Below are 22,322 nucleotides of genomic sequence, written 5' to 3' on the forward strand. Positions count from 1 at the left end.
AAAAAAAAAAAAAAAAAAAAAGAGCTCTTGCTACTCTTGCAGAGGAAGCAGGTTGGGTTCTCAGCAGCTATATGGTAGCACACAGCTACCTAACTCCAGTGTCAGGGGATCCAGTACATTCTGCTGTGCTCATAGGCTACTGCACACACTTGGTGCACATAAGCACTTGCAGGCAGAACACTATTACCCATAAGTAAAACTTGCCATTGCGTTATGAAGTGGACGGTTATTGTGGGAGCTGCTCACTTAGACAGTGAAGGGAATTGGTCTTGGTTAGTCTCACTTCTGCCCAATGCTCCTGCCTGGTCCTTGGCCAGGTGACACCATGTTCTTTTTAGTAATTTTAGTTACTTGACTTATAATCTGAGGATACTTTCTGCTTCTTAGAACTGTCAGTCGATAAAATAAGATGTGTATATAAAGACTCCACTGCCTCTTCTGTTTCTTTTATTATAAATAAAACACCTGGGACTGGAGAGATGGCTCAGTGGTTAAAAGCACTGACTGCTCTTCCAGAGGTCCTGAGTTCAATTCCCAGCAACCACATGGTGGCTCTCAACCATCAGTAATGAAATCCAATGCCCTCCTCTGGTGTGTCTGAAGACAGCTACAGTGTACTCATATAAATAAAATAAATAAATCTTTAAATAAAACACATATTAGAAGATTGCAACAGGAAATGTAGAACAAGCAATAAGTATATGTGCCCACGAAAAGAAAAGAATTTCATATGCCCACATTTAATTAACTTCATTGTAGTGATTGTTAAATAGTTAGGTAGATAAATTAGATAAAGTATTTTATTTGGGGAGGGGCGATTTCATGTAAGTACACACCCATGCGTATTAATGTTACATTCATATTTTATTTAATACAAAGCAGATTAAGACCCATGTGGTCCAGCCTGAGAGGTTGGCTGTCTTGTTAATGTGCTACATTATTCTGTCGCTGACTCACTCGTGGCTGTCAGGCCTTTGAATTTTTTTTTTTTAAATATTTTCTAGGAATCGATTCATGTTCCTGAGCCTGTCATTTCAATAGCAATGAGGCCTTCTAACAAGGTAGGAGTTTGAAGCTTCAACAAGTTTCTCCAAGCTGAGCTCCCTCTCTTCAGTCTCCATGGTGCGCATGGCTCCTATGGGAAGCGGCCTTAGCTGGTTCCGCTGCTTCTGTCGGTGCTGAGACCGCTCTCCTAATTTAGTAGTCAGTTCTGTAAGTCTTCAGTATAGTTCACGGAATAGGTGGCATTTAACAGTCAGGGGTACTTTATAACTTTATCATAAAGTTATAAATGGTAAGTCTGCCTTCTTGGAGCCTTAAATTATTAAAAAGGGGAGAAAAAGGTGTTTGTCTGAGTTCCCAGTAAAACTTCACTGTTGGTACCTTACAGTGTTGGTACCCCTGTAAGCTTGTGGATTATAATGCATTTCTAGATTTGTGGTACAAATTCTAGATTTGGTACAAAGTATCACAGGTCAATAAGAAGACTCTTTTTTTAACTTGATAATTAGGTGTGATGTCATTTGCTATTCCAGAGTCAAAATTGCTGGAATGCCTTGCATTCATATTGCTCTCTGTTGGAATTAGTTCAACCCTGAGCCACAGTTATTTAGTTCCTAAGGTGCCTTGTTGAAGTTAACTCATTAGTGAATTCTAAAACATATTTGGATAAAGTATCCTGTAACACACATTTTTAACAGTTACCACTTTGCTTTGGTGAACCTTGGGATTTTTCCAGATCATTTTCCAATACAGAAAGGAAAGCCAAGGGAGCTAAAGGCAGGAAAGCAGCCCGTCTTTTCCGAGACCTGTGGGGATGCCTTCCATCGTACCCCTGAAAGACACCTTTGTTTGTTTCAGGCTCTTCACTAAGGCTTGTTAGCAAGGTTAGAAATGACAGGCATCTTTATACCTTTCATTCTCACAGAGTTTATGGAGATGTGTAATAGTTAATAACTTGTAATAACAAAAAGAAATCAAGATGAACCAGGGAGATTTGGAGGGTGTGGGGAGGTGTCCTTACCTTCTTATACATGCAAACATTTAAGAATGTCTTCTCATAAGTATCTTAATTTCACTCAATCAATGAAGTCTCTGTCACCATAAGGACTTGAGCTTTGGGGTAGGCGGGGATGGTGCTTCTACTGAGTGCAGGCCAGGATGGTGCTCCTGAGTACAGTGATGCAGGGAAAAGCCGAGAGTGCCCCTTGTGCACTAGCCGCGGGACTGACTGTCCTCTGTGTAACCTGTGTGGCCTTGAGCTCACGCCTTAACTTCAGTCTGCATATGTGCACGACAGTTTAATCTGAGATAACATGTACATTAGTCATTACATGTGCAAGCAGGTGATTAATGTGACTGCTAATATTAATCATACAGGACGTGTTCATTTTCTTTTGCTACCGTAAGAAATTACCAAGAACTTAGTACCTTAAAGAAACAAAAAAGTGTTTCTTTTATAGTTCTATAGGTCAGAGACTGATGGTTTGCTACAGTCTAACCAAGCAGGGCTGTATTTGTGTGAGTGCGGTGTGTCTACCACTTTCAGTGTGAGTGTAAGTGTGTTCCTGACTGTCTGAGAACAGCCTCATCTGTCGCCTAGCACCTTCCACCACCGTTGAGATAGGGTCTCCTTTGTTCTCACCTCTGTGTGCCAGGCTTGCTTCCCTGCTCCCTTCCAGCCAGTCTTCTGACCCTGCCACTCATCTGGCCATAGAAGTACTGAGATTACAGACGTGTGCCACTGTAGCCAATGCGATGAGGGTTCTGGGAATTCGGACTCAACTCCTGAGACTCGTGATGCAAATGCTTTACCCACTGAGCCATCTCCCCAGCTCAGGGCTGTATTCGTATCTGGAGTTCTAAGAGAAAGATCTCCTCATCGCTTAACTCATGCTTGGGGGAGATAACTGGGCTCCTACAGCTATGACTGGGGTTATCGCCATTTCCTTTTCACCCCAGGGCTGTTCATTCCTAGCTTCCAGGTGCTGCCCACCCACCTTTTTTTTTTTTTTTTTTTTTTTTAGCTTTTGCCCCATATCGTATTTATATTTCATGCTGTGCAGGTCCCTAGGGAGATCAATGGCGTCTGACCTCCTGGAGCTGCAGTTATAGGTGGTTGTGAGCCAGCTGATATAGGTGCTGGGAACTGAACCCTGGGCCTCTGGAAGAGCAGAACATTCTCTTAAGTGCTGAGCCATCTCTCCAGTCCTCCCTCCCCTCCTCACGGTGTTTAATGAGGGCAGCAATGGGTTAGGGCTTTTCCTTCTCCCCTGCTTTTCTTCCCTCATTGCCATGGCTTTCCTCCCCCTCTGGCTTTCTTCCATCTCTCAAGGCTCTGTATTACATTGAGCCTACTGTGACAGTTCACAGAATGGTCCCTATCTTAAGTGTTAGGAGAAGTGGACTTATCATCCTGCTGGTTACTCTGTGAGATTGCATCAGAGCTCAAAGGTGTATCAGACAACAACCAAGGAGATTGTTTCAAAGCAGAAACATCTTGATGTGATGCTTCTCTTGCTGTTGGTCTTATCAGAGTGGTTCATCCTCTTGAGTCTGCAGAAGGCTCTTAGTAAGCATGCTGACTGTATTATTTATAGGATTTCTAAAATGCCAGGTTCTTCCTTCCACAACGGCAGTCTCCACATCCACAAATGGACAGTTTGGTGATTCTGGTAGGAAGTGACAGGGGTAAATCCTGCACCCTTGCTTTCTGTCTTCATATGGAGAGAAAGCCCTGTTCAGCTGCTGGCCCTGGTCTCCTGACCGTGGTGACCAGGGTTGCATTTTTCCAATAAAGGTGTAAGTACAACTAGATACAGATCCTCTTTATTCCTTACTTGCCAGTGTATATGGTTTTATTCAAAATACAGTGGTTTCTCATGCTTAATCAATCGTGTACTACTTTTTTCTTCCTCTTTTAAAGAATGATCTGGAGAAATTTTCCAAAGGTATTGGCAGGTTTACGCGGGAAGACCCCACATTTAAAGTCCACTTTGACCCTGAGAGCAAGGAGACCATTGTGTCGGGGATGGGAGAGCTGCACCTGGAAATCTATGCTCAGGTATGGATCATAAGAGAGCTCCATGCAGTTACATTTGTTACTGTGTGCTTTGTTTAAAGTCAGTAGTAGGACCTGGCAAGGTGGCTTACATCTGCAAACCCACTCTGGGAGGTGAGGCAGGAGGATTAATAGGACTACGTCATCCTCAGCTACATAGCTAATTAAAAGAAGACAGAAAGTCATAGTTCTCCACAACTGTAAACTGATAGAGCCTCTGCGGGCTCTACTGTGGTTTAGATACAAGCATGGCATCCTGCACTGCCTCCCTGCTGTGCTGTAAAGTAGTTTTGTTTTATTTATCTACGTCTTTGTTAAACATTGTAGATTCTAGGAACCAAAGTCTGGGGTTTGTAGCAAGATCTTCAACCATTCCCAGTCCATAATTGGATCAAGTGAAGCAAGCCTTAAGGAGATGGCATGTTTTTATTCCTATCCCCCCAGGACATTTCTTCCATGAGGACTGGAGAGATGGCTCAGTGGCTAAATTCACCTTCCGCTCTCTCCAGGGACTTAAATTCAGTTGCTAGCACTCAGGTTGCACGGCTCACAACTCCAGTGCCAGGGGATCAGTGCCCTCTTCTTGCCCACATGTACATGACAACATAGTACACGCATGCAGACAAAAAATGAGCACTTGAAAAGTAAGGACCGGACAAGGTAGCCGTTAGTCCTGGAACTCAGGAGGGAGAGGCTGGATGGGTTTTCTGAGTTCAAGGTCAGACTGGAGTCCAATAATGAGTTCCAAACAGAGTTACACAGAGAAGCCCTGTCTCAGAGAATAATGTATTAATTCAATTTAAAACATGGAGGCCAGCTCAATACAGATTAAAAAAAAGTCTCCCAAGATCAAATGTAACTCTGTGGTCAACTGTACACAAACGATACAAGATTGCCATCGTGCGTTACAAGCCCTGACAACAGATTTTATGTTATTTCACTGAGATTGTGTACAAATAGGAAACTTTGTCAATTTTAGCAGATAGAGCAGTTGGTACTAAGTATAAATTAATGAGTCAAAATTAGAATTCACTTATATAAGGTATGTAAAGATTGTTTGTGTTATTAGAATATCACATCTGATTCTTACCAGTTACTAAAGTAATTAAAAATGTGCTGTGCAGTTATTTACTATACTTTATTGAATGTTACTATGGTATTTTTTTTTCTTTCATTTTAGAGAATGGAGAGAGAATATGGCTGCCCTTGTATCACAGGAAAGCCCAAAGTAGCCTTTAGAGAGACCATTGTTGCCCCAGTGCCGTAAGTATACAATGCAATTAGACTCCGTGAGGCTGAAGTGAAGTTTTATTAGGGGATAGACATAGTACCATTACTGTTGGAAAGACATTTTTAGGTAGTACTATTCTGTATTATGTATGGAATCTATGCAGCTCGGTACTGTAGCCAAGACATAAAGAGTGACACTGGTATTCCTTTGGCCCGTTTGGCTAGATGCCAGTGAGGCCGGTTGCACACATGGTTAGCGAGCATGCTGACGGTTGTCTCTGGGTTAGCGTCTTGTTCACTACGCCTGCCCTTCCTTTGGGAGGCGGCTGTTGTGTTTTACTTTTGTGCCGTACTGTGGATGCCACAGGACTTGCATTTGCCAGGGAATAATCTCCTGCAAGTAAAGAAAGCTAATGTCATTGTGAGACTAGGAAACATTATTGGGTTTCTATTGTCTTGATGCTACTATTTAAAATGTCTTCAGCAGAAATAGCACCAGGCAAATCCAGTTGCTACAAGGATGATACACTTCGACTTGGTGCCTGTCTTAACTGTCAGTAACTTTTACTTAGTTTCAAAAGGAGTAAAGGGACTGTGTGGCTACAAAGCAATTCTTGATTTTCAGACTGGCATCAAATAAAGAAGAGTTGTATATGTTACCTGTGATGCAATGTCGTGGAGTAGGATGGTGTAATCTAGCTCAATGAAGTCATCGTTTCTTTGCTACAACAACAACAACAAAATGTTTAGACAACATCATGGCAAAAATGACATCTTAATTTTTTTTTGCATTAATGTTGATTTATTCACTTCAATTTAGCCTGACAGAAAACTAGTTTCTTAGAATAATAACAATTCTTTTAAATATTCTTTCAAGCCATTTTAAAAAAATCATTACTTGGCATTTGTTACTCTAAAAAAATTGCTTCTCTGATTTTTCACCCTCCAATTTGTGGCAGCTATTTAAAAGCATTACTGTATGTAGCTTTTTATTTATGAACCCTACTGTCAGTAATGGCAATGGGAACTCATATTAAAAGAAACCAATTATATAACATTCTTTAGAAAACTGACAATAATAAAATGTAATGACTAAGCTATCTGATTTTACAATTAAAGCTTTGTTCCGTACTGATTGTTACTCAAGAATAAAAGGCATTTATGCAGTGAGCTACATAGAACCACTGCATCTATGTAGCTATAGACATCATCAGAAGTGTGCTGTGCCCCATGAGGTTGCGGCTTCTGAAGGCTTCTTGCTGTGCTGAGACTCCAGTGGGCAGCACACACTCCTGGGGCTCCTCCAGCTCACAGTGTTTGTTATAAATGCAGGCCACAGCTGCTACTCCCTACTGAAGTAAGTTTTCCTATGAGTGTGTAAGCAAAGAGTTCCCTAATGTCATTGTTGACATGTATGGCATCCTCCATGTTGGATTTTAATAGGTACAGACGTATGACGTGCATGAACTAAGCAGTACTTAAGCCTCCTGCCGGGACTCTCAGGAATACCGCTCAAATACAGAGAAAATGGATAGGTTTATTTTTGTGAGCATAAAACCGTTAGCTTGTATGTTGGTGGATGTAGCTTGTGGATTCTTGACTATGGTTGTATGGCCTGTACCTGGCCTGGGTTGGTAGTTCAGGGCCTTTAAAGGAATGTTGTCGCCAAGGTTGGTTGGTATCTGTGAATGCACCTGAAAAGCAGACTCTATTTCGTAAGCTTTGGCCTCTGTCTCTGAGAGCTGTCACCGGCTGTGTCTAGTAAGTGCTGACAAGCCCTGAAGACAGTGATGCTGTGCTGTTGATTGCCTGAAAGCTGAAAGAAGGCAGCAGGAAGCCCTTTTCTCTCAGAATTGACAGACACAATCTTTTTGCTTCCCAGTACTCATTCTTGTTTTCCATTAGATACTAGTTGGATTTCCCCTTTAACCTCAAAAAGGTGCAGATTAAAGAACATGTTCCTATGCATTTCTGCCCCAGGAAACTGCATTTCTCCATGACCATGGTGTCAGGCTTAAGAAATCATACGGCTCCTAACAAAATGTGAGGTCAGAAACTGTGACTAAAGGGATTAGAGAACAGAATCCCGAATGAGCCAAGGAACCACTGAAACTGCTCCAAGTTTACAGACAGAGACCACAGTGCCACAGTTCTCTCTGGGGGATGCCAGTCTTGTCTCTGGGTAGCCATGGAACTATCATTCAGTAAAGAAAACTGCAGTTGGCTCTGCAGTACTTGACAGCAGCGTTCAGATACACTAGTGAGGTTGCTAAAGGAGCTACTCTTTAAAACTGAAGGAAAAAAATATATATCTTATATATATTTACATATATATATTACATATATATTTAAAAAACCATTAAAAAGCTGTCAGATTTGGACTCACAACTTGATAGTTTTGGAAGTGCGGCTTTACTTGTGAGTGCTATAAAAAGTGGCCCTCAGGACCTGTGGAAACCAAATTAAGGACAGGATGCGTCAGTGAAAGTGTACAGTGTAGCTGAGTGTTTGTGGTATACACACTAACAAAGCTACATCCCTTTTGCTCTGGAACGGATCTGAACAAAGCATCACAGATAACTACATCTGAATTTCTTGGCATGAAAGACAAACCATAAGCCTGTGAAAATGCAGTCTAGAACCACTCATTATTAGAAAGTGCTTCCTAGAAAACCCTCAGCCTTGCTCACACTCACTTCCCGTTCCGGGTGATCCCAGAAAGCACACTAACCAGAGGCAGCTGTTGGGAAGGCAGGTATTACGAGCCCTCGTCTGTGTTCTCCCTAACAAGCCACATGACCTTCAGGACCAGTGCTGTTGCTCTCCGTGCTTCCTCTAAGCTGACTGACTAGCAGTGCCTTCAGACTGCCAGCCTCACTGGTTTCAATACAAGACGGCAGTAGGAACACCATCCAAGTACGAACTCGAGTGCCTTGTCAGCATTACTGTTAATAGCACACTGTGTAGAGACTACGTACCACTTGCTTGACCGTTTGAATTTTTAACATTTTATACCATGTGTCTTCAGTCGAATTCTGCCACATTACGTAACCACAGGCGACCCAGGCTAAGTGCTGGACTGGCTTCATTTGTGGAGACACATTTCCAAAATTGTCTGGTAGAGGAAACATTTTAGATTAAAAATTAAGTCATAGTTATGCTATCTAATATGGGTAAACACTAAATTAAGCCATGAATGTATAAAATTCCAAGAGCCTCTTTTTATTGCTGGCTTAGATTAGAAGTATTTTTGCAAAAGTCAAGTCATTTCCAACCTAGGTAACATCAAACAGTTTTGCGGATGGATAGCAGAGGTGCAACTCAAGTTGGCAGAACGTGATTCCCCATGCTTTATGTATGTACCTGGGATGTCCTGCGCTTCCAGTGGTTTCTTCATAGACATGAGTCTTTGATAAAATGTGTTATCTTCCTCATCTGGGTTCTTGCCGATTTCTCCTTCAAATGTGAAGTTGACTTCTGGTGCAGAGCCTTGTCCCATTTGAGGGTAAAGAACTTCAGCTGTGCAGTTCACTGTAACTTGCTGTTCAGAGCATTTTTTACAAAAGTAACACAAAAGATCAGTCTTACCGATGGCCTTTCATTGCTGTAAGTTTCTAGGTTGCAGAATCTTAGGGATGTTAGCCCTGTTAGTGGGGTGGTGGTTTGCAATGTCAGCTTTTAGTCTGACTGCCTACCAAAGGAGGGCTACCAAAGCTTGTTCCATACCCTCTCCCTCTGCTTGTGAAGCCACTGTTTCTCCCAAATGTGGCCCGAGCAGTCTCTCCTAATATAAAGTAAGGGTTGCAGCCTGCTATGGAGATGGGTGTCTAGCAGCTCAGTGCCTTTCAGGGGATTTCCTCATGTTACCTCCTCGGGGAGAGGAAAACTTCCCACCGCTTCAAGATGGCTGTGGCGCCAGCTACAGTTCCCTTCTTTTACATTTATTTCATTAATAATTTGACATGCATTCAAAATTTTCAAACTTTCCTGTCCCACTACTGCAAGATTAGTGGAATCACTGTTGGCGGTTCTATTGTTCCTGAATTTCTAAATGTACTTAATTTGAATACCCAATTAAAAACCAAAATAAAAGGCAGGCATGAGAAAGCAGACATGACTGGAGAGTAAATTACCTCTTTCAGTCCTACAAGGCGTGAATCCAGACTGCTCGGAATCTACTTAAGGGTAATTTATTTGAACTGAAATACAGACTTTTCTAAACAATTGAACAGAAAGAAAGCGCCCAGGCAGTCCACACTGGCTTGTGAGGCTCTGCCTGCAGAGTCACGGCTGCCCATACTCAGAATCTCTCAGCAGCCACAGTGGAGGCCCAGGGTAAACCCTCAGCGAGAATGAGCTGCAACACTGAGAACCCACACACATTCTAGAAAAGACAGCTCACTTACTTTTTGGATAATTTCTTCCACAGAAAACTTAAGATGGTACTTGTGCCCTCTTCCTGGGATATCCTAAAATTAAGAAAACAATATAGTGGAAAAAAGAATATTGTAATATATCATCTCTTTTTAGTTAGGACATTCTTATTACGTGGCTGGGAGGGTGGCTGGTGGGAAGAAATACACTAAAGCGTTGCGTCTTTTAAAACATCCCAAGGGTCTTGTTCTGACGTTCCTCAGGAATGTACATCTTACCGTAATCCTTCATCATCCCTTCCCAAGCCTGACTGCTCAGGAAGGCCCGTCATCGGGTATCTAGCATGAACTTGGCAGTACCTAGCAAGTTTATTTAGGTAGGTCTAGGAAGCGTGTGGAAACATATAGAGTACACAGGTGCAGTGGCAGTAGGCACATCTTTGGAAGGGTTCATCTTAAAGCCGGGGGTACCAGAGTGTTCAGTGAGTAAATGACGTGTGGTGGATGTCTGCCAAGTGCTCAGAGACAGTGTGTGTAAGTGCTGTTGATACTCTGTCCTGTCAAACAACACTTCAAAAAAAACCCTTATGAATAGATAATTTAGATATCCCCCTTTTAAATGAAAGCCAATTGAAGTGTATAACTAACTTACTGGTACAGTTTCGAAAATAAAAATTATTTCTTTGTCAGCCAAAAAAACTTGAGCTGTAAGGGAAAAAAAAAAAAAAATCAGGGACACTCGGTAGGTCTTCGAGGCCCTTTAGCCTAGCCCTGCTTCAGCAGAGGGAAAGGCTGCATGTCAGGCAGGATGTGGGCGGCTGGAGCCCGAGCAGCCCACACTGCTTTTGTCTTGAGATTTCTCGCGTTTTCCCTTCGTTTTGGGCAAAGGGCTTAAGAGTTACTCTTAAAAGTTTATGGAGTCGTTTGGAGGCCATGAGCTTTTGTTGGCCAAGGCTCCGGGCAGATGGAGAAACAGTAACAGCTTCCAGATTGTTTAGAATGCGTCTTCCCTAGACCTCATCCCAATTCCTTAAACTAAGATGCACAAAATCTGTCTGCATAGGTTCTCTGCCTTACCGTGAAAGCAAACAGTTCTGGGATGAGACCCATATAGGGGAGCTCATAGCAATGCTATTCAGAGGCGGAGCAGGGTCCCGCGGCCGGGATCGGGGTGGGGGCAGTAGGGGGAGCCGATCGCAGGGCTTCCCCACCTCGCAGACTCACCTCCTTGCTGGCCTGCTGGACGGTCTGCACCAGGAACAGCTTGTGGGGAGTCCCCTGCTGGTAGTTAATGCAGTTCTCCGCCACCGAGGCGGCCCTGGACGCAGCATAGTGGGTGGGTGGGATTTCCATTTTGGGGGAGACAGCGCGGGCTATCCTAGTTCAAAGAGATCACGGCGGGTGCAGCCAGGGTCCCGTCGTCAGTGTGGAGTGCTGGCCAGCCGAGTGGGTGTCCGAGTGGGTGTCGGTGAGGTGGTGAAGTCAGTCCGCAGCTGGGCTGGGCGTGTGCGCTTGCTGCTCCTCAGCGCCTTCCTTCCCTCTTCCTCCTTCACTCAGGAAACCGTTCCGGCAGTGGCTCTGCTGGGAGCCTCGGCCCCGCCCTGGGGTAGGCGGGCACCTCCCGGAGAAAAGCCCGGGCATTCCCTCCGGCTCCCGCGGGTCTGGGCAGGTGTGGAGCGGGAGGGAGAACTCTGGAGGAAGGGAAGGGCTTTCTGGCCTTGCCTCGATGGGTCCTCCTGAGGGCTTCAGCTGCCGGATGAGGAATCTCTGGCTGTTTCACGTACAGATTAGAGTACACCTCTCCTTTTTTCAAACGGGCCGTCACGGGGCAAGGGGCAAAGTGCTCCAAGTGTGATTCAGCCCTTGACCCTTCCCTTTGTGAGACTCCAGGAACGGGCTTGCTCAGCCAGGTTCCTTTAGAGGCAGATCAGAGTGGGGAAGCAGAAAAGCCATTTTAAAACGTTGGGAGACTGATCAGGATCAGAGGAAATACTTCCCCATTCTAAGACCTTAGTGATCTTAGAAATATAAAGCTTAATGAGCGTGAACCACCACTTCCATCTTTCTTGAAATCCTATTTTAATGATTTTTTTATGTGTATGTGCACACGTATGTGCAGGCACATCAGATTCCCCGGGAGCTGGAGTTGTGTGCCACACAGTATGGGTGCTGGGAACCAAACTCAAGTCCTCTGCCTCAGCTGCCGAGCTAACTCTCCAGCCCCATCTCTATTTCTCATAAAAGGTAGATGGTTGGAGGCTTTCTGGGTAGACTGTCTATGTGTGCAACGACACTCTGCAGAGAAGGGGAAGGTGCCGTTGCTTTCCTCGTGTCTAATGAAGCTTTCCTATAACTGAGAACTTTCTTTGGGCCCAGTGGATTATTAAATACCAACCAACACAGTTCGTTCATTCCCCATCCTTTCTAGTTATGTTAGCCAACAGCAATGAAGCAGCTAGGGGATAACAAGCCTAACTTTATTTTTCCTCTTGAAATTGGAAATGTTTGTCTTTTTAGCTGTAAGCCAACCCCTTTAGGAGAGAGTGTGTGTGAGAGTATGGGCTTCTAAAGTCAGTGTTTTAAAGTCTAATGAATAGTCAAAGATTTTGTATTTAATGATTAGTATAGACTGGCATGATGGCACTTGAACTTTCTTAAAATTATAATTATTACTTAAAAGGGAAACTTATTTTTTCATTTAGACATTAAATAAACTGAATTGCAAGAATTTCATTCCTAGCCTTGTGCCTTCTTTTAAAATGTCTTAGAGTTTTTGCCTACATGATGTGTGTGTGTGTGTGTGTGTGTGTGTCCCTATTGCCCAAGGAGGTGTCAATAAAAGGTGTCTAATTCCTTGGAACTGGAGTTAGGGATGGCTATGAGCCACCATGTTGTTGCAGGGAACCAAATTCCAGTCTGCAAGAGCAGAAAGTGTTTTCAACCACTGAGTTGTCTGTTCAGTTCCACTTGGGCCTTAGTTACCTACTACAACCTCACCAGTGGTAGATATTCAGCCCATTATCCTCCGACTTGAGTAATATGTAGATTGTCTTCAAGGTAATAAGTTATTATGAGTCCCCAGGATTATAGACTTTATACTACTGGTATTATATTACAGTATGAGCATTAAACAAGATAAAAAAAATACTGTGGCTTATAACTTAGTATGAATATAAAATCAAAATGGCCAATCATGGTGGCTCATGCTTTTAATACAAGCACTTAGAAGACAGAGGCAGGGGGATCTCTTGAGAGTTTCAGATGACCCAGGGCAAAATAGTGAGACCCTGTCTCAAAAAGAAAAATAAAAAAATAAAAAAGTAAAAATAAATCTACAAATTATAGATTTTTTTTAAAAACCCACAATTCTTAATATGACATGAGATTTTGACAAAGTCTTTCACTGGTTGCCAGCAGTGTGACTCCAGGCTAGTCTTTGCCCTTCAGCATGCCTGCCTGCCTGCCTGTCATTCTCCTCTTTCAGTCTGTCCTCGTGCAGTGCCCACCAGTGACAACGCAGTGACGGCCATGCCAGTCAGGGGTCTGGTTAGTTTCTACTTCCTGTTAGCATTCTAGGAAAATGTGTGGTTAAGGGTACGGCTGTTGATGCAAAGCCTGGCTGTGGAGGTAGGTAGCAGTCGCTACTGTCTGTTACTTAGCCTCTCTCCCTCTCTCAGGTCTCACAACTATAAAATAAAGACCAGAAACAGAATTGCTTTCTGGGTTTAGTCTGCGCAAAGTGTTCAACACAGCCTGGCACTGACGTGTTCTCTCACCTGCTTTCCTCTCATTCATAAATGACATTGGTTGTGAGCTAATCCTAGAGGGCTCTGCTGCCTGAAGAGCTAGAGGTGCTGGAGTGCCCTGCCCTGCCCCGCCCAGCCTTGTGGACACTGCTTCAAGTGCCCTGTATTCGAGTTGTTATGTTGTGGAATTTTCAGTTAAGTTTAAGTAGCTGTGCTTAGTTTTAACCACATGGTTAGTTTATATAGTACAGATATAGACTATTTTATCATTAAAATTTGTCATACTTTATTTTGTATGTCACACTGTATAGTAACCAAGGACTTTTTCTTGGAAATAAGAACTCTGATGGCCATAATTAATCATTTAGGCAGTTCCTATTTGATTTTAATATTTGGCATTACCGACATTGTGGTACGGGGGTATATGTGTGCTGAGGCAGGAGTGTGGAGGAAAAGGACAACTTGAGGGACCTTGTTCTGTTTCTACCATGTCCTGGGGATTGAACTCAAGTCATCATCAGCCTTGGCAGCAAGCTGGTTTCCCTGCTGAGCCATCTCTTCAGCCAAGGCTGTTTTATAGGGATGCTATGTTGTTAGACTGAGACTGACTGCTCAGAACCTCAGGAACGCTGGGTACCTGGTGGAGCCTGTGTGCGGCACTTGGACCCCTCCTGTGTGCGTCTAACCTGATCTGACCAGATCTGACAGGATCATGGTGCTTCTCCCACCCTCTGCTTGCCTCTCTTGCTTCTGATGATGCTGGTTTGTCCCTCCTGGAAAAATTCCATTCTGACTCTCTGGGGTTGCCCATCCCATCCTGAAGTTCTGGGCCAGTGGGAGATTTCTGGACAGCAGCTGGACACATTTACATTTACACTTGGGCTGTTTAGGGAGTCTGCCCCTGCCAGGCGTGCATCTCCTACCATTACTTACATTGCCTTTTCCCAAGTCACTTACAGGCACACCCACTAATGTCCATTCTCCTGCAGGTAGTGTTAATAAAAAGTGATTGTCCTCGGAAAGTTCCAGGTTAAAGGAAGAAGCAGCAGGCCTGTGTCCTCGTGTTTCCTGAGACATAGCCGCCTGTGAGCTTGGGTCTCTGATATGCACTACTTGTGTAAAATACTCTGTCCAGTGGCTTGAAGTAAACACTAACTTGTGGTCATTTCTTTTTGAAAGTCTTTTTATGTTCATCATATCATTTCATCATTAATCATTTTCAGGCATTAATTATTACATCTGGCTCAGAATTTAAATCACCGGAGTCAGTAATGCCAAATATTAAAATCAAGTAGAAATTGCCTAAATGATTAATTATGGCCATCAGAGTTCTGATTTCCAAGAAAGAGTCCCTGATTACTACACAGTGTGACACGCACGGGCGGGGTTCCAGAACTGGCTGAGCTCTTTGGAGTGGCGGTTATTAGAAACCTTAGGCTGAGCTTTCTGTTAGAAGAAAGAAACAACCTGCTTAGGTGGTACGTGGTATGTCTCACTTTCACCCCTGAGTAAGAATAGAAAAGAATTTATTCTAAATAACTTCTGTAATAAAATGTCATAGTGTGGCCATCACAATCAAAGGAAAAAGTCAAAACAAAACAAAAAACAAACAAACAAAGCCACCCAATGAAATGTGGATTTTTGTGTAAATCAGTGGGGGTTTATTTCATTTTGCTAATTACTGATGCTCTTTGTTTTCTCCTAATCATTGGCAGGTTTGATTTTACACATAAAAAGCAGTCGGGTGGTGCTGGCCAGTTTGGAAAAGTTATAGGGGTGCTAGAGCCCTTGCCCCCAGAGGACTACACGAAGTTGGAGTTTTCCGATGAGACATTTGGGTCCAATGTTCCAAAGCAGTTTGTCCCCGCTGTTGAAAAGGTAATGTTGAACAAGGCTCTGCGCCACTTGTTTGAAAGCAGGCTACTTGGAATTAAATTATACTTGTGTTCTGTCACGTTTGTGTCTACCGTGGTTCCTTTTAGTTGACCATCTTTACGGGACTGTCCGGCTTTCATCTTAGACCCCTCCAACTCAGTTCACGCTCTGTTAATCTCATCTATAATCTCTCTTCCTAAACTGACACTACCACACTGATTACAGTCAGTTGTTATATTTATGGATACTGTCTTTAGGGGGTCATGGAAGTCTGTGTGTGTGCTGTTGGGGGCATGCGCAGTCGTTAGGAGTCCCAGCACCTGGGGACGGCCCCTGCAGCATTTCTGCTGCTGCTGAACATACTCCTTAGTATGAGTGTTCAGAGCTAGTTTGTTTCTTTGAGACAAGGAGTCTCTATGTATCTCTGAATGGCCTCAAAATCAGAGATTTGTCTCTGCTTCCTTTTTAAATTTGTAAATTGGGAGTGAACTAGTTGCCTGTAGCCTTCAAATATTTGGAGGCCAGGTAAGGCTGTGTGGGAGGAACTGCAAAGAGCGGTGCACACACAAGGGCCGGCACTCGCTCTGCTTTCTGTGTTGCTCGCTTAAGGCTGCTGTACATGCTAAGCAATTGCTTGTTTTGTGGACAGCAGGTTATAATTTTGTTTTCAGTGGTAATAGCATTTTTTGGTAATGTATTTAATTTGGTATACTCTTATTTTAAGATAATATTTTGCCATTCACACACTTGTAAATACCAGACAACTCAAATTCACACAAGAGCAGAATTTACATAGTTTTCAGCATACATAATGTATAATTTTGAAATGTCAGAAATATAATCCACTGTGTGTGTAGCTGTGTGACTGAATTGGGGGAGTTCTATATGTATTTAAGTGACTGAAAATGAATTGCAAACTTATTAGCTGTACTCTTTAAATCTATGCAATTTTTTTTGTATATGAGTTATTCCTCAATGAAGCTGTCTTGTAAAAGGTGAATTGCATTTGGGACAATGAAATTCCCTTTAATTCTAACAACAAGATGTTTTTATGATGTGGTTTTTATGGTGTGATCTGCCAGTATTGCAAAGCAGTACTAGACCTGTAACAGGGACTCGGGACACCGCCAGTGCCCGCACATACATTTGGTGAGGTTAGTGGCCTTAGTCTGCCTTCCCTCCCATTTTCTCATTCTGAAATTAAGGTCCTGCTGTCACTGTAAGGGAGCGTGGGAGCGTGAGCATTAAGTCAGTCCTGAAGTTGACATTCTGGGATGACAGTGATGAGTGTCCTTAGCTTCATGTTCCAGCCAGCTCACACTTTCAGATCTTGAACTTCTCTACAGAAGTGCTCGTCTGAATGCCAGACTTACTGAGAAATGAGAGGTGAAAGACAGCGTGTATCCTAAGAACATGACACTTCTGAGCAATAGCCTCTTTTGGCATTTTGGGCAGTATCTGCAAGTGAAGTCTCAATGCCGTTGCATTCACTCCTTGTTAGGGGTTTCTGGATGCCTGCGAAAAAGGCCCTCTTTCTGGTCACAAGCTTTCTGGGCTACGGTTTGTTCTGCAAGATGGAGCACATCACATGGTTGATTCGAATGAAATCTCTTTCATCCGAGCTGGAGAAGGTGCTCTTAAACAAGGTATGTAGTTTGCTAGTGAACTCTGTATCTGTGTTCCTTGGGAGGCCATCATGGTCTCAAAAGCAGTAGTGTTTGTCTTCCCCTCCCTCGGAATTGGAGGGAGTATGGAAGGTAAGGATGAATGCTTATAGAGCGTTTGAGAGTGAGAGGACCTGGCTGTGTTCTTTCTTGCAAAAATCAAAGCCTGCCCTGTTCTAAATTATCTGGGTATTTGTTTTTAATATGTTTTAAGTTTGTATATAATGTAAAGTTCTAGTTTCAATAGAGAAGACAAGTGCTCAGAACTTTAAGAAGTATTTTAAAGATAAATTAGTCATGTTATTTTAACCGATTTATTTAAATGTCAAGCACCTCATACATTTGTAAGTAATCTCTTCAAATATCACATTTTAAACTGTTAGGCATTATTATGAGAATGGAAATGTGTTTTGAGAGACTTCAGTAAACTTTATCAATAATAGAGACTTCCTGCTAAACTGCTAAGTCTGTCAACAGTACATTTGCTCACACATCATACAGTTATTAAAACTGGGAACCAGAACTCAGGGCAGTTGTGGGCAGGCGTATCTGATTCTTTGCTTTTAATTCAGGGGAAACAAATGACAGGAAAGCAACTTGACAGGAACATTGTCCAGCAAAAGAACTTCACAGTTACCCTGAAGTCTGAAACCTCATTCTCCTCGCCTCTTTATCCATACCTTGCATTTGTCAATTCCTTAGTGATATAAAAAAGGGTCTTTCCATAATAAAATTGATTCACTTAACAGTTCAAAAATATTTCCACCAAAGAGCTAAAATAGACAGGGAGAGAATTAACATCTTGATCATTATTTCATAAGCATTCAGTACATCAGAGTTCTACTGATTCTGATTGAAATGTAAGCTCTTTGAACTTTTTTTGGTCTCAGTTTACATCTCTGGTTACTGTTAGGCAGTGGCCGAGAGGACTGCTGTTTTCTGCACTAGATTGTTAACTCCTTTATTGATTGATTGATTGATAGGTTTTTTTCAAGACAGGGTTTCTCTGTGTAGCCCTGGCTGTCCTGGAACTCACTCATGGACCAGGTTAGCCTCAAACTCAGAAACCTGCCTCCCAAGTGCTGGGATTAAAAGTGTGTGCCACCACTGCCCAGCAATACAAATTAATAATAATTAATGTAATTAAATAAAATCAAGTACAGGAAGTTCTTGCCAAACAGTAAAGGATGTGTGTGTGTATGTATGTATATATATATATATATATGTGTGTGTGTGTGTGTATGTGTATATGTATGTATATATAGGTATATGTATATATATGTATGTATATGTTTATGAATGCAATCTGAAGGCGCTGGATAAGGATGTTGCCTGCTAACTGAGCTTGGTGTTAGAGTGACTTAGATTATTGTGTTGAGTATTATATAAAATAAAATATACTAAAATATGTGACATAGTATCAAAATTAGGAGATAGTTTAGATTTTATGTATTACAGTTTAAACCAAAATTTAAACTTGCCTCAGAGATCAGTCAGTGATATAACTTAGCACTGAAGTGGCAGCTGAGTGTGCTTTGTCTGGTTCGGCTCTATCGCCGTGAGTGTTGCTGTCTCCTCCAGAGAGAACACCTTGCTTATTTTCCCAAACACAGAGCCAGAACCATATCTTTACCTCACTAACCCAGCAGCTCTGGGATCTCTTGCCATTCCATGCCAGGTTTTAGACTTTCTCTTCTCCTTACTGTGTACAAATAGGCCCATCACTTGAACTTCCCCAGACTGCCTGGGAATATTACTTTAAGATGTACCGTGCGTGTGCGCTCGCGCACGTGTGCGTGTGCATACCCTACCTCCCTCCCTCCCTCCCTTTAGGCACAGTGAATACAGTCCTTCCTGTTATCTTGCCTTTGACCTAGAGTTGTGCCTTGCCGCTTGTTTCCCAAGATGTGTGCTTCAGTTGTTGCTCATACAGTCTATTGACTCTTTGTGTGTGCTGTGTCATGATGAGGGCATGAGTGTCCTGACAGTTTCAGCACTGTGGGGAGAATAGAGCCCATGGCAACACTTATCAAGGAAACATTTACAGAATCAGAGGTTTAGTCCATTATCTCATGGCAGGAAGCATGGCAGTGTGCAGGCAGACATGGTACTGGAGGATCCGAGAGTTCAGTACCAGTAAGGTGACTGGATTCCACACTGGGTGGAGCTTGAACATAGGAGACCTCAAAGCTTGCCCTCACAGTGACACACTTCCTCTAACAAGATCACAAGGCCACACCTCCTAATAGTGCCATTCCCTATGAGCCTCGCATTCAAACCCAGGAGTCCCTGGAAGCCATATCTATTCAAACCACCACAGCGCCTGAGCTTATCTTCAGTGTGACCTAGAGCTGAGAGAATTGAGGTTCAGAGCAATTAGTTCCATAACTCAGACTGACATTCTAGTTTAGTGGAGCTTAACGTTAAATCTAGACTAGTCTTAGCCCTTGACTCCCTCCTCATTCAGCCACTTAGCACGTGGCCTCTGATACTACTGTTTTTACTATTGGATTAAAGTAGAGACTCACCAGTATTTCTGTTACATAGACTTACCTTGAGTTAAGTATTAGAATCTATAGTAATTTTAAGAGTGCTATATTCAAATACTGAGACACTACATAAATGGCATAAAAACTTGAACATCTCTGGATTTCTGAGTTTCCTGGTGCCAATCCCCTCCTGTACTGAGGGTTGGTCTTACATGGTTACTCCAACAGTGACTGAATTCGAGTTTGTGGTGTCTTTGGAAGTGCCTGTATGAATATACAGGAATGGCTGCTAGTTAATATCTTATGAACAGTCTGATGCCTCTGGAAAAACTGTGGTCATTTTAAAGCTTACTGGCTTCTGGGTTGTCTTTTCTATGCTTTGTTTAAAACCTTTTATTTGGGGACAGTGCAGCCAGTCTGAGGCTAGTCTGCTCTAACCCCACTACGAAATTTTCGTAAATATTTGAAGTGTAAATATTTGAAGTTTTATTTTACTTTTTCTGTAAATATTAGTCAGTATTTGTAACTAAAACGTGTAGTAGTTGTGTATTAAATGGGACCGAAAAACATACAATGAGTTTTATGTTAAAGTGGTTGTTAACATCTAGTCCGATTTTTTTTTTTTTAGTTATTAGTGAAGAAGCTTAAGATCTAGACAGACTGTTTTCACAAGAATCAAACAACTTGTTAGAGACGGAAACTAAAAGCCCGAGTCTCAGTCCGGCTGTGGAACTGGTCAGCCTAGAAAAAGAAAGACTTCTCAGAAGTGACTTGCTTCTTCTAAGCACCCCCTCTTGCCCTGTGCTGAATTGTTGTTGTGTGTGTGTCTGTGTCTGTGTGTGGGGGCGCGTGCGTGTGTGCATGCGTGCCGAGGACCAGTAAGAAAGAATGGGTTTATGTTGGTCTCCCACGTGACGATTCCAGGGAGAGCAGTTAGCACAGCCATATAGTTTACATAGCGTTGGACTTGATGATTGGTGTTTTCTGTGCTCTGAAGTTTATTGAGATTTAAGGATTTTTTCAAAAGCATGCTAATGGAAATACACCAGAATGAAATGTTATCTTTGGCATTTTCACATAGATAAATGTTACCATTACTATAAAAAGAAAAATGAGTCCAGGGGAACTTTAAGCTTATCATTTTGTACCTTTGGGAAAGTGCCATCTGTCTCATGTAGAGCTGGAGAGGATTTCACTTTAATAACTAATATACTTAACTTTGCTTTTTCTTTCTAAACCTAGCGTTGGCAAATGGCACACTATGCATTATTGAGCCTATTATGTCTGTGGAAGTTATAGCCCCCAATGAATTCCAGGGAACAGTGTTCGCAGGGATTAACCGGCGGCACGGAGTGATTACAGGGCAAGACGGCATTGAGGACTACTTCACACTGTATGCAGATGTAAGTACATATTGACAGACTTACAGGGTTCCTTCACACTGCAGCTCAGGCTAGCCGGGAACTCAGCCTCATGACGTTACCCATCTGGGGTCTTGCTTTAATTAGCCACAGAAGGTAATCAATTGGGCTTGGTTTTGGTAATTGTGGATTTCACACTGGGGTCACAGATATGTCTTACTTTAATTAGCCACAGAAGATAATCAATTAGGTTAGGTTTTGGAAATTGTGGCGCAAACTGAAACATTTGCTTTTGAGTTTGTAGTGTCTGTTTTGTGATTTTCTGTGAAAGCAACTCTTAAGTGCAACAACTAAACATAGGATTCTTTATATCTTGGCTATATATATTTTGATGAATTTGTTAACCTTATTTGTATAGCTGTTTTATTGTGTAATAAGGCTAGGATTTAATTCCCTCATCTGTACCTGTCTTATCTTAAATCTCACAGAGGAGAAAGTATCGGTCACTTTATAAATAGATAGCCTCTAGAAAGCTGTCATTGTCAGTGTATCGTGTAAGTACACACAGGAGGGCTTGGGCACAGCTCAGTGGCAGGCATGCTCTCAGCCTTCATGAGCCTCCAGGTTCTGGGCCCAACGCGTGTCTCTCTCTCTTTCTCTCTCTCTCTTTCTCTCTCTCTCACACACACACACACACACATTCAGTGGAAACTCATTAACATTTTCCCAGAAAAAACCACATGTGAATGTGTGAACTGGACGTAGTATAGGGATAAGAAGGGAAGCCCAGCAGTGGTGTGCCAGTCTGAATAGAAAGATTTGGTATAATTATACCTGTCAAAACAATCTTCAAATAGGCTTTCCTGTCTGGGATCAGCTTTTGCATCTTTTAAACATAAAATTGTCAATAGAAGGCTAATTGTAAGGCATTAAATTGATATATCCCTGTATCTTCCTCATTTTTCAATAAATTGTGCTAAAACACTTTCTATGTTTGTTTTTAGGTTCCCCTAAATAATATGTTCGGTTATTCCACTGAGCTTAGGTCTTGCACAGAGGTAAGCAGCTGTAAAGCGCATTAAACTTCACTTCAGTGCTCTTCAGAAGCTGCTGTGCACGTTACCTCCGTCCTGACCTGCATGAGCACACACATCTCTCTCTCTCTCTCCTGCAGGGAAAGGGAGAGTACACGATGGAGTACTGCAGGTACCAGCCGTGTTCGCCATCTACACAGGAAGAGCTCATCAATAAGTATTTGGAAGCTACAGGCCAGCTTCCCGGAAAAAAAGGGAAAGCCAAGAACTGACGCTCCTCACTCTGAATATACTGACTATTTGACTACCAGACCTGGGGATGATGGAGTCTGCTTGAATGAATTCTGACGGCAGAAACAAATTTAGGAGCCCCTGCTGGCCCATGTTCAGGAGCTTCTATATGTACGCCAAGGATAACTGTCTATTTAAACTGTATTGACTATTTTTATTGTTTAGTAAAAGACCTTAAATAAAATTATATTATTACTGA

At 42.5% G+C, this 22,322-nt stretch overlaps 2 protein-coding genes across 2 annotated transcripts in view; one reads left to right on the forward strand and one right to left on the reverse strand.

Annotated features, from left to right (window-relative positions):
- The window catches only part of Gfm1 (G elongation factor mitochondrial 1), a 41,722-nt gene extending 19,400 nt beyond the window's left edge, over positions 1-22,322 (forward strand). Inside the window, exons 11-18 of the mRNA XM_021158645.1 lie at positions 1,005-1,061; positions 3,926-4,063; positions 5,241-5,323; positions 15,125-15,287; positions 16,786-16,930; positions 20,680-20,840; positions 21,803-21,856; positions 21,973-22,322. Coding sequence (XP_021014304.1) covers positions 1,005-1,061; positions 3,926-4,063; positions 5,241-5,323; positions 15,125-15,287; positions 16,786-16,930; positions 20,680-20,840; positions 21,803-21,856; positions 21,973-22,104 — 933 coding nt within the window. The 3' untranslated portion in view covers positions 22,105-22,322. The remainder of the gene's footprint in view (positions 1-1,004; positions 1,062-3,925; positions 4,064-5,240; positions 5,324-15,124; positions 15,288-16,785; positions 16,931-20,679; positions 20,841-21,802; positions 21,857-21,972) is intronic.
- On the reverse strand, positions 5,351-11,338 carry Lxn (latexin). The gene is made up of 6 exons (XM_021158646.2): positions 10,888-11,338; positions 9,697-9,759; positions 8,654-8,831; positions 8,269-8,405; positions 5,951-6,013; positions 5,351-5,684 (listed from the first exon to the last, which is right to left on the reverse strand). The coding sequence occupies exons 1-6, from the start codon at positions 11,014-11,016 to the stop codon at positions 5,589-5,591; spliced, it is 666 nt and encodes a 221-aa protein (XP_021014305.1). The 5' UTR covers positions 11,017-11,338; the 3' UTR covers positions 5,351-5,588.

Source organism: Mus caroli, chromosome 3 (assembly GCF_900094665.2).
Source record: "Mus caroli chromosome 3, CAROLI_EIJ_v1.1, whole genome shotgun sequence".
NCBI classification, from domain to species: domain Eukaryota; kingdom Metazoa; phylum Chordata; class Mammalia; order Rodentia; family Muridae; genus Mus; species Mus caroli.

What these genes read in the sequence shown, in the direction of transcription:
- Lxn (XM_021158646.2), bottom strand. Translation starts at nt 11,016, where the DNA reads ATGGAAATCCCACCCACCCACTATGCTGCGTCCAGGGCCGCCTCGGTG. An exon ending in TGGAAGAAATTATCCAAAAA is followed by an intron (nt 8,832 to 9,696) that starts GTAAGTGAGCTG and finishes TGCTCTGAACAG; the next exon opens with CAAGTTACAGTGAACTGCAC. An exon ending in TTCAAACGGTCAAGCAAGTG is followed by an intron (nt 6,014 to 8,268) that starts GTACGTAGTCTC and finishes TTGTTGTTGTAG; the next exon opens with CAAAGAAACGATGACTTCAT.